Source organism: Dioscorea cayenensis, chromosome 16, assembly GCF_009730915.1.
Source record: "Dioscorea cayenensis subsp. rotundata cultivar TDr96_F1 chromosome 16, TDr96_F1_v2_PseudoChromosome.rev07_lg8_w22 25.fasta, whole genome shotgun sequence".
Classification (NCBI taxonomy): Eukaryota; Viridiplantae; Streptophyta; class Magnoliopsida; order Dioscoreales; family Dioscoreaceae; genus Dioscorea; species Dioscorea cayenensis.
Window position 1 is genome coordinate 23,640,481 of NC_052486.1, and position 17,284 is coordinate 23,657,764.

The 17,284-nt window shown below is 36.3% G+C and overlaps 3 protein-coding genes across 6 annotated transcripts; all 3 read right to left on the reverse strand.

The window, feature by feature from the left end:
- Positions 1-56: 56 nt before the first annotated feature.
- On the reverse strand, positions 57-4,264 carry LOC120279258. Of its 2 annotated transcripts, none has more exons than XM_039286142.1 (7): positions 4,071-4,264; positions 3,801-3,994; positions 3,310-3,444; positions 1,306-3,224; positions 1,147-1,219; positions 666-826; positions 57-462 (listed from the first exon to the last, which is right to left on the reverse strand). In XM_039286142.1, exons 1-7 carry the CDS (start codon positions 4,195-4,197, stop codon positions 459-461), a joined length of 2,613 nt encoding a protein of 870 aa, XP_039142076.1. In that variant the 5' UTR covers positions 4,198-4,264; the 3' UTR covers positions 57-458. The 2 variants fall into 2 exon arrangements, with proteins under 2 accessions (XP_039142076.1, XP_039142077.1); XM_039286143.1 differs by having other exon boundaries at positions 3,801-3,981; positions 4,071-4,186.
- An 829-nt stretch (positions 4,265-5,093) lies between these two features.
- On the reverse strand, positions 5,094-11,354 carry LOC120278996 (uncharacterized protein At1g51745-like). 2 transcript variants are annotated; one of them, XM_039285809.1, is made up of 4 exons: positions 10,837-11,354; positions 8,209-9,248; positions 5,729-7,078; positions 5,094-5,523 (listed from the first exon to the last, which is right to left on the reverse strand). In XM_039285809.1, exons 1-3 carry the CDS (start codon positions 11,028-11,030, stop codon positions 5,730-5,732), a joined length of 2,583 nt encoding a protein of 860 aa, XP_039141743.1. In that variant the 5' UTR covers positions 11,031-11,354; the 3' UTR covers positions 5,094-5,523; position 5,729. The 2 variants fall into 2 exon arrangements, with proteins under 2 accessions (XP_039141743.1, XP_039141742.1); XM_039285808.1 differs by having other exon boundaries at positions 5,094-7,078.
- Positions 11,355-12,488: 1,134 nt separating this feature from the next.
- Positions 12,489-14,704, reverse strand: LOC120278834 (transcription factor EAT1-like). 2 transcript variants are annotated; one of them, XM_039285571.1, is made up of 3 exons: positions 13,533-14,704; positions 12,987-13,415; positions 12,489-12,829 (listed from the first exon to the last, which is right to left on the reverse strand). In XM_039285571.1, the coding sequence occupies exons 1-3, from the start codon at positions 14,418-14,420 to the stop codon at positions 12,752-12,754; spliced, it is 1,395 nt and encodes a 464-aa protein (XP_039141505.1). In that variant the 5' UTR covers positions 14,421-14,704; the 3' UTR covers positions 12,489-12,751. The 2 variants fall into 2 exon arrangements, with proteins under 2 accessions (XP_039141505.1, XP_039141504.1); XM_039285570.1 differs by having other exon boundaries at positions 12,489-12,857; positions 13,533-14,689.
- Between the last annotated feature and the right edge of the window lie 2,580 nt (positions 14,705-17,284).

A 17,284-nucleotide genomic window follows, 5' to 3' on the forward strand; every position in this document is an offset into this window, starting at 1 on the left:
AACAGAAATAAAAAGAAGAAGAGCACCGCCAATCACATATGTTTATCTGCCAATGGTTGGGTTCCAATCCTATGGTTTGTTCATATTTCTCCAAAAAATAATAAAATAATAATAATAATAATAACTTATGCTAATGCTGTGCAACCCAGAGGGTGAAATTACATGATTTAGCAGCAAAGTAAACATCATCAGCTGCATTGTCACAAATGCATTTCAGCACTGACCCATCTATCTATATATACACACACACTCACAACATTGTCACAAATTTTGTACAAAATGATGCATGTATCTTCATATATGGGTAAGTCATCAAATTTGTTTAAGACTTGGCTGCCACAATTTGTAGAAAACAGGATGGATATATCTACTTCACGAACTTCCTCAGACGGCAAAGTCACAAAAATGAAAGCAGCTCGGGCCCTCATGGTTAAAAATTCATGGTTTGTCTCAGAACATCATCTGAACAACCATAAGAAATTCAGCTTAAGTATCTTCTATCAGGATTTCTATAATATTAACAATCATGCCATGGATAGCAGAATCAACCAAAACTAACTTGATAAACCAGTTTTATAACCAAGTTCTTCTACAGAAGGAAATAGCAAAATAAACTTGATATTTCACACTAAGCCTACAAGAAAATCAAAAATAGGTAGTCTTACCTTTCCATTCCTTTTGAAGCCTCTTTGTTTCTAATATTTCGCCATTTGTCTTTCAGATCACCAGGCTGACGAGTTTTATGGAAGATGTGGCGGCCAAAATCTAGAATCTTTGTCCATGGAAGAGTTCTCTCACCATCATTGGCGAATTTCTGAACTGCCGTCTGCATTGTAGAAGCAATCTTTAATAAATAAAAATATGGATAAAACCAACAACAAAAAAGAATTGGCACAATTGGCACAAGTGCAAAAGAAGTGCATCAGTGAAAAAATCTTCAGTTGTAAAAATTTTAAGGGCTCAGCAACTCCTTTTGTTGAGATTAGATGACGGCTCAAAGAAAAAGCAAATTGTCATAGAATTCTTATTTCTATTAGCAAAGACTAGTGGTGAAACACACAACACAATAAGGAAAGAAACAATAGCTGAATTATAAACTAGACAGCAAAATATAACAACATATGGCAGAGAACAAAAGAAACAAACTTTAAGGATTTCTTCCTCTTCGGCTGTCCAATGAAGTCTTGTCCGCCTTCCAAGAGATACGATTGGGTTTGAGCTGAAATAAATAAATAAATAAATAATAGAAATGAACAATCAAGTTGCACACCCCTTAACATAACACGCAAAGTAAAGAATGCTTACTAGCGCTTGTTTTGAGTTTGACGTTTGTTGGCGTTATCAGAAGACAGTTTCTTTTCCTCCTTTGCTATAGCAGGCACACGTGGAGTATGATTCTCCATCTCTAAATCAAGTTTTCTCCTCTTGGCATGATTCCCACTAGTTGGTAAAACTAAAGATCCTGGGTCAGTGGTGTTCTCTGTGTGGAAGTTCATAATAGTTTCAGGTGGCTCATTATCTCTTAGCATGTTTACTGTATCCCCATTATCTTCATTATGTTGTTTGCCTTCAACAGCCACAGACCCATGTTCATTTCTTGTCTGAACAGAATTCAAATCATGGCAGTGCAAATTCCTGCTATCATTATCTGCATCAGGTTCAGAATGCTGGTTTTCTTCTGCAACAAAACTTTCATGAGGAACATCTCTCTCCTCGTTAATATAGTTTGTATCAGCATCCGCAATAGTAGGTGTCACTATTGCATTATGAAATTGCAATTGTTTAGACCCATGGTGGTTCTCTTCCACAACAAGACCTTCCTGAGGAACAACCATCTCCTCATTGTTGCAGTTTGTGTCGTCATTGTCAGCAGTAGGTGTCACTATCGCATTATGAGGCTGTAATTGTTTAGATCCATGGTGGTTCTCTTCCACAACAAAACCTTTATGAGGAACATCCCTCTCCTCGTTGCTGCAGTCCATGCCATCACTCTCAGCAGCGTGTGTCACTGTCGCATTATGAATTTGCAATTGCATGAACTCAACGTGGTCATTTGCAGTTTTACAGCCAGATCTCCTTAATACCAAATCAGTACAAAAGATATCACCCTTATCACCATCATATGAAACTTTAGAAGCTTCTCCTTTTTCCACAACAAAACCTTTCTGAGGAACATCCCTCTCCTCCCTGATGCAGTTCACGCCATCATTCTCAGCTGCGTGTGTCACTGTTGCATTATGAGATTGCAATTGCATGGACTCAATGTGGTCATTCACGGTTTCATAACCAGATCTCCTAAAGATCAAATCAGCACAAGAGACATCACCTTTATCACCCTCACATGAGACTTTAGAAGCTTCTCCTTTTTCCAAATCTACAGTGACCCCAGGTTGATTAACTTCTCTTGGAACTCCGACAGATACTGTCCCCTTTAGTTTATCTTGAATTGAATCCTTGCTCAAAAAAGCTGACAGAGCTTCCCTGGCTCGCAGCATTGTCAACTTTGCTTTGCGATATGCAGTGGTGGTTATTTTGTATGAACAAGGAGGACAATAGTAAAATCCTCTTTCGTCAAAATAAGGTGATGTTCCTAAGCACTTTTCATGAACCGCCATCAAACAGCTATTGTCACTACAATTAAACATTGGACCATTTTTATTACATTTCACACACAAATTTTTTTCGGTCCAATCATCAGCCATAGAATCAAGATCTACATAAATTCTGGCAGCTTTATCAGCATTCACACCAGGATTTGTAGGCACAACACGATAACCATCAGCATCATCATCATTACCTGTTTCCACACAAACAATCTGATCACCATCAAAATGGCTTTGCTCATGGAGAGGCGGATTAGAGTCTTGCTGAGGACCACTCTTTTCTTTACTTGAGATCTGGGGTAAGGAATCATGCCTTGATAACTCCACATTTTCACAGCCATTACCACCAATATTTCTATGTGATTGCTCTCTTCTATCACTATCCATGCAATTCAACACAGGTAAATGTTGTCTAGATCTAGTAGAATCTTCTTCAGTGACCAAATTGGCTGGATCAGCTGCGGAATTAGGCTTTTTCATTTTTGGCATTTGGATTTCTATCTCCTGCTCAGCACCAATATCACAGACCTGATTGTTAGCTTCATTCAATCTGCCCGAGCTACTAGACTCCTTCAAGGACAACAGAAGCTTCGAGTGGCCTTCTACACTACAATTCTTCAACTGAACATTAAATTTTATTCAGTCAATAATATCCCACCAAAAAAAAGAGAAAACCTATACTCCGTTAAGAAATCTGTCCACATACCAAATCAAGAGATGACCTTGGTAAATCTGATGACTTCCGGCGTATATATCGCCGAAGGTCCTTCCCTCGCCAATGACCTCTACTCCTTTCCTTACCCTTATCCATACCCTTAGTAGAGTTACACAAAGAAGATGCCTAGTAAAACAAAATGAAAGCTGTGTGTATGAGAGAACTCAAAAACTCACATGAAAACCCTAGCATCTCTACCTTTTCCCCCAAACTTATCAATAAAACACAAGAAACAACAGGTATATAAGTGATAAGCAAAAAACCAACCCTTTACCATCAATCATACCAGGGAATAAAAAGAGCAAGGAATGTCCATTCAAGGAGAAACCATAAAGCACAAAATAAATAAATAAATAAATATTTAAAAAAAAAAACCCTAATTTGGATTACAAGAAACCACGGGCATTGCATCAAAATCAAATATAATTGACATGCTTTCTCCAAGCAAGCAAAACGACACACAAGAATGAAAGAAAGTATACCTTACGGAGAAGGCGGCAAAGAACCTCCGAGCTAGGCACATTCTCAACTTCTCGACTATCAGAATCCAAAGGCAAAAACTGGGAGGAACCAAAAGCTCCAGAATTCAAGAGTTCCCGCAAATATCTCAAGATGACCTTCTCCTTGATGCAATCGGAGGCCTTATCCCAGAAATTCGGAACCCTATCAATACAAGCTGCGGAGAATTCAAGCCCTAAGGATTCATTCCATTCTAAAGAAACCAAGAAAACCTAAAGATCTCTTGGACGTACCTTGTACAATGGAGGCATCACACCAGTTTTCCTCCGCTAGGGTTTCAATGGACCAGAGCCAAGGCAAGAGTTCGCCGCTGTCGGAGGTCAGGCCGGCGCCGTGGTCGGATAGTTCGTCGGAGGGCATGATGATGATGAAGCGAGAGCGACGAAGAGATACACAAAAGCATAAACAAAACAAGACAAAAAGGCAGGCGATATGAAATCTTAGTGACCCGAATCCGATAAGATCAATATTTATGAAGAGGGAATTTTCTGTAATAGTCCCTGAAAAAAAAAAACTGAAACCATGAAAAAACCCTCCTGAATTTTTTTTTTATATAAATTTTGAAATAATAATTTACAAAATTTTTGACAAATACGATATCAGGACCCTCTAATAATTTGTAAAATTTTAATTTATCTATTGATTATATTTAGCATCTTAAAAAAATTATATATATATATATATATATATAGCCCGCAAAACTTTGAAATTAGAAATATAACCGAATAGAGTTACTTTTTTCTTCATGGGCATATGACCCTCTCATAATTTGTCTTTTTACTCAAATATTTAAAATTTTTTATTCTTTTCTCAAGAAATCTTTACGATAATCAATATATTTCCACAATGTAAATCTATTTTATAAATTATTTACAACTTAAAAGGCTAAAGGATCATTTATATGAAATGTTAAATGGGTTGCATCTTTTAATAAATAATAATAAATTAATTTGTTTAACTCCAAGATATAGAAATTAAAATCTTTACCAAATTAAACGACCTATTTGAAGATTATAAACAGTATTATGCATATTCATATACATATACTGCTAAAAATTTCCAAACCTATAAGTCTCGTGTAATTTATATAAGCGGCTATTAGATTTTTTTGAATTTTTTTTTTGTTGTAAAATAATAAACAAATGAGCAAAGGCAAACACGAATTTAAAGAATGAAAACTTGCTCAGAGACCTCTGTACATGTATATAAATAAACAAAATACATGAGCTAAAAAACCCAAGGACTAGACAACAAAATAAAAGCATCAACAGAGTGCTTTATTACTTTGTCATAGTTAAAAAGCTATACTGCTGATAAGTAGTAAAACTTAAAACAGAAGCATAGCATAAAATAGCCATGATGATGATGATGATGATGATGATGGATGGTATTGGTAACTACAACCGCTGGTATATTCAAAGGGTTTTCCATATCTTGCTCTTTTACAGGAGCATCAGAACAGTTCTCGGGTATAATTATTGAATGGCTGAGCCAAACTAACATACTAAAGAGCTGCAGTTAGTACTTTACAGGAGTCAGCCACAAACCCAAAGTTTCAGTTGAAAGTAAATCTTGGGAGGAAGCTGAGTCTTTTTCCCTAAACTCGCGCACCTGCTTCAGCACAGGCCTCGCACTCGGATACATCTGCGGTGCCTGCCACACTCCCACTACGAACTTTACCTTAATCTGCATCAAGCTATTTCCATAAATTACAATACAATTTTGTCGTAATATAAGTTTACATCAACCTATCTGAGCTTGTCTGTGCAAATGGCTCATCATCGGATAATCAGCTGATAAAAGCTATGGACGCAACGGTCATTTATCCAGGCTCAAGCCAAAAAAGCAAGTTGAGCGAGAGCCAAGTAGTAAAGGCAGAGCGAAAGCTTACATTATGGCCCTGATGGATTTCTTACGGAGGTGCTAGTCATCCGAGCACGGTGGGCTGTGAAAGATGGCCTGCCCACTGCTTCCATTATCCTGCTGAAGACAACCTTCACAGGGACACATGTTACCAGGGGCACAGCTCCTTCAGGTTTAAGCAATCCACCCAATAAGTCATTGCTTCTGTGACGCTTTTTACCACTGATTTCACCACCATGCTTGTGCTCAGTTGCAATAGATGATAGCATCCTTGTTTTCTGGCTAGACAAACTGACTTTCTTGAAAAGCTTCCGCTCTAACTTTCCTGAAGAACGGCGACTACGAGATATGCTTTTCTTTGCCAACTTGGCCTGATGAGTAGAGTATGCCTTTTTAGAAGGTGTTTTGCCCTCACGAACTGGGATTTGACGTAGTTCAGTACTATCCCCTTCCAATGCTGTGACTGGGTTGGTCCGGGGAACTCTCTGCATTGCAGTTCTTCTGGCAGTTCTCCAGACAGGTTGGGATGTAGTACCATCATCAAGACCACCGTCCGTCCTCAAAAGAAGTGAACTGGTGAAACCATCCTCTAGAATTTCAATTTGGATAGGATGCCCTACAATTGCCTTTCCATTCAATCGGCTCATCAATGAAACCAGAGGAACATGTTCCCCCTGATAGCTCGCTGGCTGAACCTTCAGATCCACTTCTACCAACATGGGCTGTAGTAGTTCATCCACATGATCAGTGTAAACAGGATCAACATGCTCATCTGATTCATCCCAATAAGAGCTCTGAGGCAGACCATACAAGCCTTCAGGATCCCAACCTGATGGGGATATGACATGAGAATCATTATCAGAATCAACAAAACCAATGTGGGTCCTCCCTCGATCTTTGATAGCTTTTAAAGCCAATGGGCTTCTTCGATTCCCAAACCCAATAGCATCAGTATGGCCTGAGCCATTGCCCAACAGATCAACCTCATCATAAGCAAAGCTGAAGTCCTCTTTTTTTGGTTGAGAATCTCTTCCTAATTGCTTTTGGTTGGAGGATTCAGGTCTTCGCATTTTAGATCGGTTTCCCTTGTTATCATTTATTGTTTGCCTGACCAGACCATTACTTGAAACAGTAACTTTTCCATCAACAGCGTCTGTAGGTTTCTTCCCCACATGTCTAATGTTGCGTTTCCCTTTCATATGCCATTTTGAAACCCCCACCTCTTTTGAAGCATCAGCAATCTGCTCAGTTGGATGCAACTGTGGCGAGTAATCAGCAAGGCACACCTCATTATCATTCAAATTACCAATACTTTCAGAGATTTCATTGCCAGATACGTAACTTATTTGCCTAATAGAATTAGATCCAGGCAAATCATCTGAAAGAAAACCATAATGATAGATGTGATCAAGAGAGATAGTAATGGTCAAGAAGAATCAAGAACACCAAGAAAGCAATAAACAGAAAACTCTTCAGCAATAAAAGATGACCCAAGCCCTGCTCTGATGTAAATATAATAGCAAAGATAATTAACAAATAGGGAATATCAAACCATGCTCCGTATTCTAGCATTATCTAGTATTCTATGGTTTCCGCTTCTGTTAGTTTCTAATATGCAGAACTGAATGACACTGCATAATATGAGAAGATAAAATCACCCTTGACACTTTTAACTGAATAAAATAAAATTGGATGATTAAAGGAAATGCAAACACTAGAAAAAGAAATTCAAATAAACTGTCAATGTAGACAATCAACCTTTTTTACTGTAAATAATTGGTTTAACATGATCAGATTCCTGATTGCAACAACACATCAAAAGAATAGGAACAACTATTCCACAAGCAGTAATCGCATGAACAGCTTAGGAAAGAAATGCTAGAACAGATAACAGCAATAACCGGAAAAATAACTGACTCTGACGTAAGAGATATATTGTTTCAGTTACATGAAAAAAATCAAAAGCATTAAAAAGCTCTTTTCAAGATGACTGCAGAGCAAATAAATTAATTATTCTTGCAATCAATTTATAAGGCTAGACTAAATATAGGAGTGCAGACGAACAGATGGTAACTCACCTCCATGGCATAAAAAATCAGCACATTTATTTAAAAAAAAAAAAAAAAACCTAACTAGTGACCTCAAACATGCAGTCAAAACTTCCGTCATTTCTTTAAGCCAATTTCCTCCCAAAATTATTATACAATAGTATCCAAAACAAATTCCTTCAAAGGTTAACCCGAACATGAAAGCTCCATCCTAACCACTGACATGGAAAGGAAACAGACCAAATATAATCAATTTCTCGCAACATTCAATGGGTATCATGACTGACTCCAACATTGGCAATGAAATTTACCTATGCTCTAGATTATAAGATACCCAGCCTCCACACTCAATCTCAACTTCCATAGTAGCCATGAGTTCAAAATTCTTCCAAGGAAACTAGGATAAGATATGCTAAAAAATATAACAATAGAACAAGAAAATGAAATGGTGTAATAATACCTGACAGTGGGTTCAAATCCTCCCCTGCGTTCAGTTCTAAATAATCTGTCTCAGATGTATCAGAACCACTAGACTCGATCAATCCAGTAGATGTATACTCCTCTCCCAAAGAATCCATTCTAAACTGCGATTCTACAACTGGCATTTGCCCAAGAGGATATCCCAAATGATCCAAAGAATCACCCGAGTCAGCAGGTAGGTAGACGCATTTGCTCCTTTTCGCTCGGCATATAGCACCCACAGGGTCTGCTTCTACTTGCTTAGTTACCTCAGCATTTTCATCAGGGCGAAAAGACGATGAATCTAGTAGCTTCACACTACTCTGCAATACTTGAACAAGTGGTCGTCGTCTATCACGCCTTTTAACAAGAGACTCTTCAATCGGGCCAGCTTGTGACCTTTTCCTTTTTATGGGCGTGATATTTTTGCTGCCACCAACATGTCCTGCAATTTCCATTGCATTCTGAGAATTAGAAATAAGTTGTAAATGGTTATCAACAGGCTTTCTAGAAGTTTCCCATCCGACAACTTGAGAGAACCTCCTCTTTGATGGGGCAGTCATAAGCCCAAAATCTTGTAGTCCTCGCATCCGGGGCATGGCTTCAGGGGCATCTTCACTGAATTGCTTACCATTTTTCCCCTTGTCAGCATACAAAGAATTACCCATATTATCTTCACGTTGTGGCAAAGCTACTTTTCTGGAAGGTATCTGGGATTTGTGATTTGCAGATTTACCATGACTTTTCAGATCATCATTCTTCATGTGACGTTCTGAAGGAAAATGATGAAGATCTCGTTTCCAAGATCCTGATGTTTTATTGTTTGCACCATTGGGGATTGGTCCTGATTCTTTTTGCTTCATATCAAGCTGTTGTTTCTCAAGCTCTAATGCATGAAGAATAGCATCTTCTCGACGTGCATATTTCTCTCGCTTCTTTATAGGAATGCCCTGGGAAGCTTCAGCCCTTTCAATACAAGCATCAAATTCCCCACAACGAAAAGCCTTCACACGTTTGGATTTCTCTAGATTGTACCAGTCGCTGAAAAATAAAAACAAGCATTACAAATGCATGAAGCTCTTCAATTGCATAGTGCAACTCTCAACAGAATACAAAGAAGAATGCTAAGAATCAAACATTATCTGCAGAAATTAAATCATATGATAGTTCAAAGGATGAGAATATAATCATTCCTTTATATAACCAAGGAAATCAAAAGAGATACAGTATGTTTGAAAAAATATAAAAAGGATTTACCAAATCTCAAAGATACTTGGCCTTTGTTTCGTTTATGTTTATTAGCTAGTTTTTTCAACCTTAAACATTAGGAAAACATAAAAAAGTATATATAATTGATGAGAGAAATGCAAACCATATAGAAATAAGGATGTGTTACGCATAGTGACCACTAAACAACACATGCGATGAACAAACTAAATGAAGCATCAACAAATAAAAATTGTACTGACATAACACACAATGAATGTAGCATCAAACTTAGAAAAAACAGGACCTAGCACATTATTCAAGAAAATAGTGGATGACTAGATATGAATAAAACCATTTAGCCAAAAACAGAATTCAAGTGCAAGCTACAAAGAATGTTCCCATCAGGTTACGGCTTATGGCTAGATTGCTTTTGTCTTCTCCAACACCCTCAAACACACAGTAGATCATTTGCACGTGAGCAGATCCCTCACATGCATATTAAGCTACGAAAAAAGAGTGACTAAAATAAGTTGGAAAAGTTGGTTTGGCAAGGGAAAAGGTTTAACCAATGTGCTGCTACAGGACTTATACAAGGTAGATCAGGAAGCATAATAAACCTTAAATGAAATTATTATCATCAACAAGCAGACAACAAATTGAGAAAAGACATCGAGAAATTAGGAAAATGCTGGCGCTACAAGTGATTTTGTTCCCTTACAAATCCTGTTACACGGAAGTTTGAGAGGTTAATCATCAGGAAATACACTTCTCTTCAATGAAGCTGAACATTCCAATCTTAAAAAATTCTGATGAGTTAAAAATTGTTCAGCCAGAGGCAGCAGGAGGCGCAACAATAAAAGATAAACTCATGTTGGCATCATCAAAGAAGATAATGAGGCATAACTAGATCATTTAGATTTAGCTACCAGCCAAATCAGCAAGTATACAAGTAATTGAATAGTCTGAAACACAAAATGATCAAACATCCATTGGGAAAGTTCCTGATTACTCCAAATCTTTGACAAATCAACTTCACTTTCAAACAAGGATTACAAAGGCAACAATTCGTTGACCCAGTGCAATGTGTTTCTGACAAAATGCACTAGTCAGTACGCTTTTATCAGCAAAGTTTTGCATAGAAAGTCAACAATCACAAAAGTTGTTCCCATAATTAAATCAGACAGAATTAAAACTTATGCAATTTCAGCAATCAAACAATCTAGGGCTCAAACTCAATGAGTCAGGATTTAATATCACAGACGAAATCCACTTATATTGAATATAATGGCATCAAAACTCCTTTTTTTTTTTCTCGTACAAAAACACTATGTGTAGCAACCAGATAAGAGATTTTGAAACAAGACAGAGAATTATATAAAAGCAAAATATCTAGAGATCTACAGGGTGGAAGAAAGCTCACACGCTGGCATCCTCCCGTCCAAGAAGCTTAACCGGAGTCCCGGATCTCGGCGACATGAGGTGCGACGCGGACAACTCTTCAGACCCTAGAATCCTCCCAGGCCACCACGAACCATTCCTCCTCCGAACCCACACAATCGTCCCCACACTACAATCCAGTCCGATCCCCCCCTCAGACACCTCTGACCCCCCCATCTCAAAACCCTAGCCCACCGATCCTTCAGCCCTCTTCAACCACCAGAGAACTCCAGGAGCACCGCGCAATGCCACCACCTGATCACACCACCACTCACTAGGGTTGCCATTCACGGCCGCAAGGATCTGATCATCTCGCTTCTAGGGTTCCCACCGGAGAAATCAATCTCCTTCGCTCCTAGGGTTTCAAGGACCACGATCGGAAGCCGAGGCGTAGCTCCGATCCCTATACAATTTTTTTCCCCTTTTTCCAAGAATTTTCTCAAATTTTTTCCTTTGTTTGCATAGTATAGAAAAAATTAGAAATTTTTGAGAAATTTTTCAGCAGAGAGACGGCGACGGTGACGACACCGACTGATTTTATACCCCGACAATGCCCCGGTATAATGAACTTCGGGCTTAGTTTAACTTATCATGTTCTGCAGAAATGTAAACCTTGGATGGAGATCGGATGGTTGAGAGAGATAGGGGAAGATGGGGAGGAGATGGCACGTGGGGATGAGTTCCCTGTTGATGTACTCGAGGGAGCACGTGACAGTGAGAGTGGATATGAACCGTTGAATCCGGATCGGACGGATGAGATGACTTTGCTTATGCGCGTTCGTCGAGGGAGAGTCGGGTCTGGATTGGATCTTTCCGACCCGTGGTTCGCGGGCGGAGCTGGTTAACCGTGTTTGCCGGTCTGGGTTCGGTTTGGTCCGGTTCGGTTGAACCAAACCAAATTTTATTTAAAGAATAAAGTAGGGTTAATTATGGAAATTAATATTAATTGTTATTATTAATTAAAAAAATTAAATAATATTAAATTTCTTAAATATTTTTTAAGTGAAGGTAAATTCTCTTATTATTATTTTTTTATCATGATGAAAATTCATTTTTGGTCTTTGAATAAATCCATATGTTTTGGCTATATATATATATATATATATAACATTCTATATATATATATATATATATTTGATATGTATTTGATTGTTTTGATATTTAAATTAAAGCCACTGGATCAATTTTGTGCTCATCCGTTTTTCTTAAAAAATTGAAAGCTAGAAATTGAAATGTTTATATAAGGAGGAAGTCTTTAAGTAAAACTCTAATATATATTTATATATATATTAGCAACTTAAATGCTTAAATAAAGATGAAGTTTTTAATTAGAAACTCTTCACTGTGTATTTTGCTTAAAAAAAAGAAATATAAATATTTTTACCACACCATGATATTACTCTGAGAGTTCGGAACTTTCATGTAGGTACATATTTTTATTTATTATGTTTTTTTTATACTTTCGACTTATTTACTTTTACATCAAGCGGACTTATTATTGTTTAATCAATTTATAATTTATCTATTTTTAAATTCTTTTTCTTGTTTTAAAATTTCAATTCTCTTAATTCCACTCCCATTTACCAAAATAGCAAATAAAAAAATAAACTTCTAAGTCTAAAACTGCATGATTAATTAAAAGTTAAAAGAACCACAATTAATCAAATTAAATAACACTTTGAAGCACTGTTCATGGATCATCTAAAAACAAATCTCAAACCTAGCTAGTTATTATTTGGTGGAGTCCAAATGAAGAATTAGCAGCAATTTTTTTTCAATCATCTTTTCATAAACAACACTACTAAACACCATCATCATCATCAACATCATCCTAAGATGAATGAAAAAGAAAGCGTAACATGCATGCAAACTCTTTAATTAAAAACTCAAAACTCAAATCATCTAAAAACCACTAGGAAATGTTGCAGTAGTATACTGTCTATCCATGACTTCAAGCAGCTTCTTTGCAACTGCTCCTGCATACACTGAAGATCCCTCACTTATCTGTGTTTTCCATAAAAAAATAAATAAATAAATCAACAACTTAATTATATATATATATATATATATAAACAAGTTGACAATTTGATTAATTGAAAATTCATACATATATATATATATATGTGCATGTACCTTGGTATTGAGCATGAAGATGTAGTGTTCTCCAATGTTACCACCAGAGACATGGATGAGATTGAGTTGAAGTTCATCAAGAGCTTTGGCAACAAAGAGCAAGCAATTGACCTTCTTCTTCTGAGATAGTTTGATATTAACTTCATCGTCAACAATGCGAACATCGACGAAGCTGTCTTTCGACTTTCTTTGAAGCCAAGAACTCCGCAAAGCTCCATTGAGAGGATGGTGATCATGCTCATCTCTGAGTGGTCTCATGGATGAGCTTTCCATGTCTCCGGCCACTTCTTCGACGTCGGTGGTCCTAACCATCTTTCTCCTCTCTCTTCCATGCCTCTTCTTCTCCACCAAGATCTTCAACTCACTCAGAGTTCTTCTCAGCTCATTGATGTACTCAATTGCATCTCCAACTATTGAAGCTCTATCAGCCTTTCAAACCAAAAACACAAAAGATAACAAGAAGAGAAAAGACATGCATGAAACTCAAGGATGTTTGAAATGGTAAAAAAGTAGTAGTAGGAAAGCAAAACCAACTAAAGAAAGTACCTTTGTTGGGTTTGGAACTAGTGACTTCAAGGCCTTGTATTTCTCATTCAACTGCTCCCTTCTTTGTCTCTCAGTGGCAAAATTTCCTTTCACTTCCCCTTTGTTCCCAATGATCTCCTTCCTGTAATCTATCACTGTGTTATCATACTGTCTTCCATCCATCTCTTGAAACACAGTACCACCACCACCACCTGCAACTCCTCCAACATGATCCCTTTCATCAATTCCACCAAACAAACCATAATTCTGAGGCAGTGACTGAAACAAGTCCCTCAAGAGATTGGTTTGAGGTGGTGTAGGATACCCCAAATGCAGTGAAGAGTCATAAAGCACTGAACCACTCTCCGCTGTCCCCGGCAACTCACCGAAAACATCAAGAGGGAAACTTCCCGGCTTCGAGAACGACATCGAAGCTGCCATGCTACTACATCTTGGTAACTGAAGAAGGTTGAGAAGATCAGGCACTGGGTATGTGCTTGTATGATCATAACACTGCATGTTTGGCTGCTGATCAGACATGTTTTGGATATCTTGCATGGTTGTGTTCCAGTCAGTGGAACTGTCCAGTGGATGAGCTTCTTGAATCAAATGGCTATGAAGCTCATGCTCGATATCGAAGCCAAGCTGGTGCTGCAATTGATCGAGCCCCATCCCCGGAGGATCACCGGAGTTGTTGTTGTTGTTGTTGTCGTCGTTGTTATGCGGATTTGAGAGGTCTTCAAGAGAGAAATTGGATATCTTCATGTTGTCTTCCAAGTCATTGTTGATGTTATTGTTCTGATGATCAAGAGAAGGATGATCACTTTCAACTCCAATTATTAATGGTTCTTGATGTGCTTGGCTTGATTCTTGACAATGATCAAAGTATCCTGATGCATGACTATACATGATCTTGATGTTGCTTTTGATCAGAGAACAGGAATAAAATAAAGTTAACCCCAAAAAAAAAAAAAGAAAAAAGAGGATAATATATGCTCAAAAAGAAACAAAGAAGAAAGTGAGAAATCTCTGAAATCTCAGTTGCCTTAGTGCAATGAAAGTTGTTAGCATTGAAGAGAGATGAGAAGTGGTTTCCTTCTTTTGGTTTTTGTTAGCATTTCTTCCAACTTTGTCCTTCTCCCATCATTATATACTTGAGTGAGAAATTTATGCTTCTCAACTACTCAATAAAAACTCTAGATTTCATTCTTTAATCACCAACTCAAACTACCATCTAACTCACACCTTCCCCTCTTTTTTTCTCCTCCTAAAGTTAAAAGCTAAAAATGAGGACAGTTTTGTAATTTCAAATAACACATGTTAAGAATCCATGCATGCATGCAAACCTGCAACTCAAACTAACTAAAACAAATTAAGCCTAGAGATGTTTTTCTCCAATGATTAACATTAATTGACACACAAACATGTACATATATGTACATATATAAGTATTAACAATTAAGCTAAAGAAATTAATTACTTTATCACAAGAAGTTGATGAGTTTGGAGATTATTAATTAATTAATCTTTCATTATATATGCTTAATTATTTCATTTTTATATTAACTCGTGATTCATCATTGTAAAACAAATTAAGGAGAGGGGTCAAAGTGAGGGAATATCACATGATTAACATTACCAACCACAAAGAGATTGAAGCTCTAAACCCACACTCTTTTTACTTTGGCATCTTTGCTGTTATTCCTCTCAATGGGAGTTGGGAAATGCAAACCACGCCTCCTCAATCTCTCTCTCTTTCTCTCTCTCTCTTAACATATCTCTATACTATCCATAACTGTTTATTGGGTTAGTTCATCACTCATGGTTGGTAATTTTGGAAGGGAGATGATGTCAATATATTGTATTCTTTCTGTTCTCTTTTTAACAGCATGTATATATATATATATTTGAATAAAGTGAATAAACCATCAATTTATTAAAAAGAAAAGAACAAATGAGTACAACAAAGAGGAAATAGTGAATAATAAAATACTGAAAATAAATAACATACTGGAATCCTCACCATGGATGAGGAGAATAGTGAGCAAAAATAATATATGAATATATATTTATAATGTATGTTTATTGCAGTAAAAAAAAAAAAAATTCCATTGTGGTTCTCTTTTTTTTGTGTTAAAAAAGATATGTTGGGATATTATTTTTGGATTCATAATAAATTATTGGTTGAGAAAAATTTGGGAGTTTATGGACTTTGATGAAGTATTTTTGTTTGGAAAATAATTAATTCAACCACTCTCGCAATTGAGTTAATGTTGGTAACTCTCTTCTGTTTTTTTAGTAAGAGGCTGAATGACTAACTTATTCTCAAATAGTTGAGGTAAATGAATTATCATTTTTATCAATATATATAAATAATATAAAAGAAAAAAATTGATAATAATTGTTAAGTGAATATTTAACTAGAGTAATATTATCGTATGAGTAATAATTTTATTTTTATATTTTGTTATTCACATAGATTGACGTTGCATCTATGGGTTGTTTATTTTTTAAAATATGCTACTACCTGCATTTAAACTAAAAATAAATAAAATTAATGAAAAAAACAAATGAAGAAATAAATAAAAAAAAATCCTACTAATGTGTAAAAAAGTTTTGGTTTTTTGAAATTTAATTAAGTATCAACTAAATTATTTATTAATTTATTAAAAACAAATCTAGTCTCAATGAAAAACCTTTTATAAAAATGAAAACCTTTTGAGTTAATAGTTGATAATTACACACATAAAATTTGTTCGAATTTTGAAATTTAAATCAACCTTTTGAAATTCAAGCTTCTTGCGCTCCAGATCCGCTGACCTCATTGACGATATGGTGTCCAACTCGACTCAGGAGTAATTCACTCATCATTGTCTCGAAAGCGGGCCTCCTCTCTCACTACTCGATTTCACGGCTCAGATTTCGCCTTTTTTTCCCTTTCCCTTTCATTTTTCTCTGCTCCTTATTTTCCTCATCTATGGTGAGGATAACTGTTTTCTTTTTTCTCTGTTTGTTCTGTTTGTTATTTTCACTCTTGTACTTTGTTTTTCCAGTTTTTTTTTTCATTAATAAATTAGTGGTTTATCCACTTTATTAAAAAAAAAAGTGTTTTATTTTCTTTAAACACTTTTTTTATAAAAAGGAATTTGCAATGAACCACACAAGTTGAAGTTGAGTTTGTATATAATATTATGAATTATATATAAAGAAAAATTAAACTCGGTTTCGTATTCGCTAATCTTTAAAAAGAGTTCCTTACTGAACATTCATTGCTTTAATGTATAATTAAAACATAGATATCGTGTTGGTTGAACATTGCTTTTACTTCTTTTATGTTCTTTAGTTCTAATTGATTGGTTCTCATAATGGCAAGAACCACCTTTCTTGTACGTTTGCTCATGTTGGGTTGGACAGCTGGTACTTGAATTAAAACATTTTTGTTTTTCTTTAAATAATACAAATTTTAAAGAACAATTATCTCCATAGTAACTAGGGTGTTATCATGTGGAGAACAATTATCTCTATAGTAACTAGTAAACATTATAGTATACATAATGGTGGAAAAGTGTAATATAGAGTGGGATGAGATGAATAATTAAGTGGACCGCACAATACTTCCATCTCATTTGTTAGATTCAAGGTTGTCAGACCCGGCCCGGGCAATGACCCGGCTAAACTCAGAGGTCAGGAGTCAATGGGTTCGACCGGGGTTGAATTATGGTCAATAATTAATTATAAAAAATATTATAATAATTAATAATTAGTAAATATAA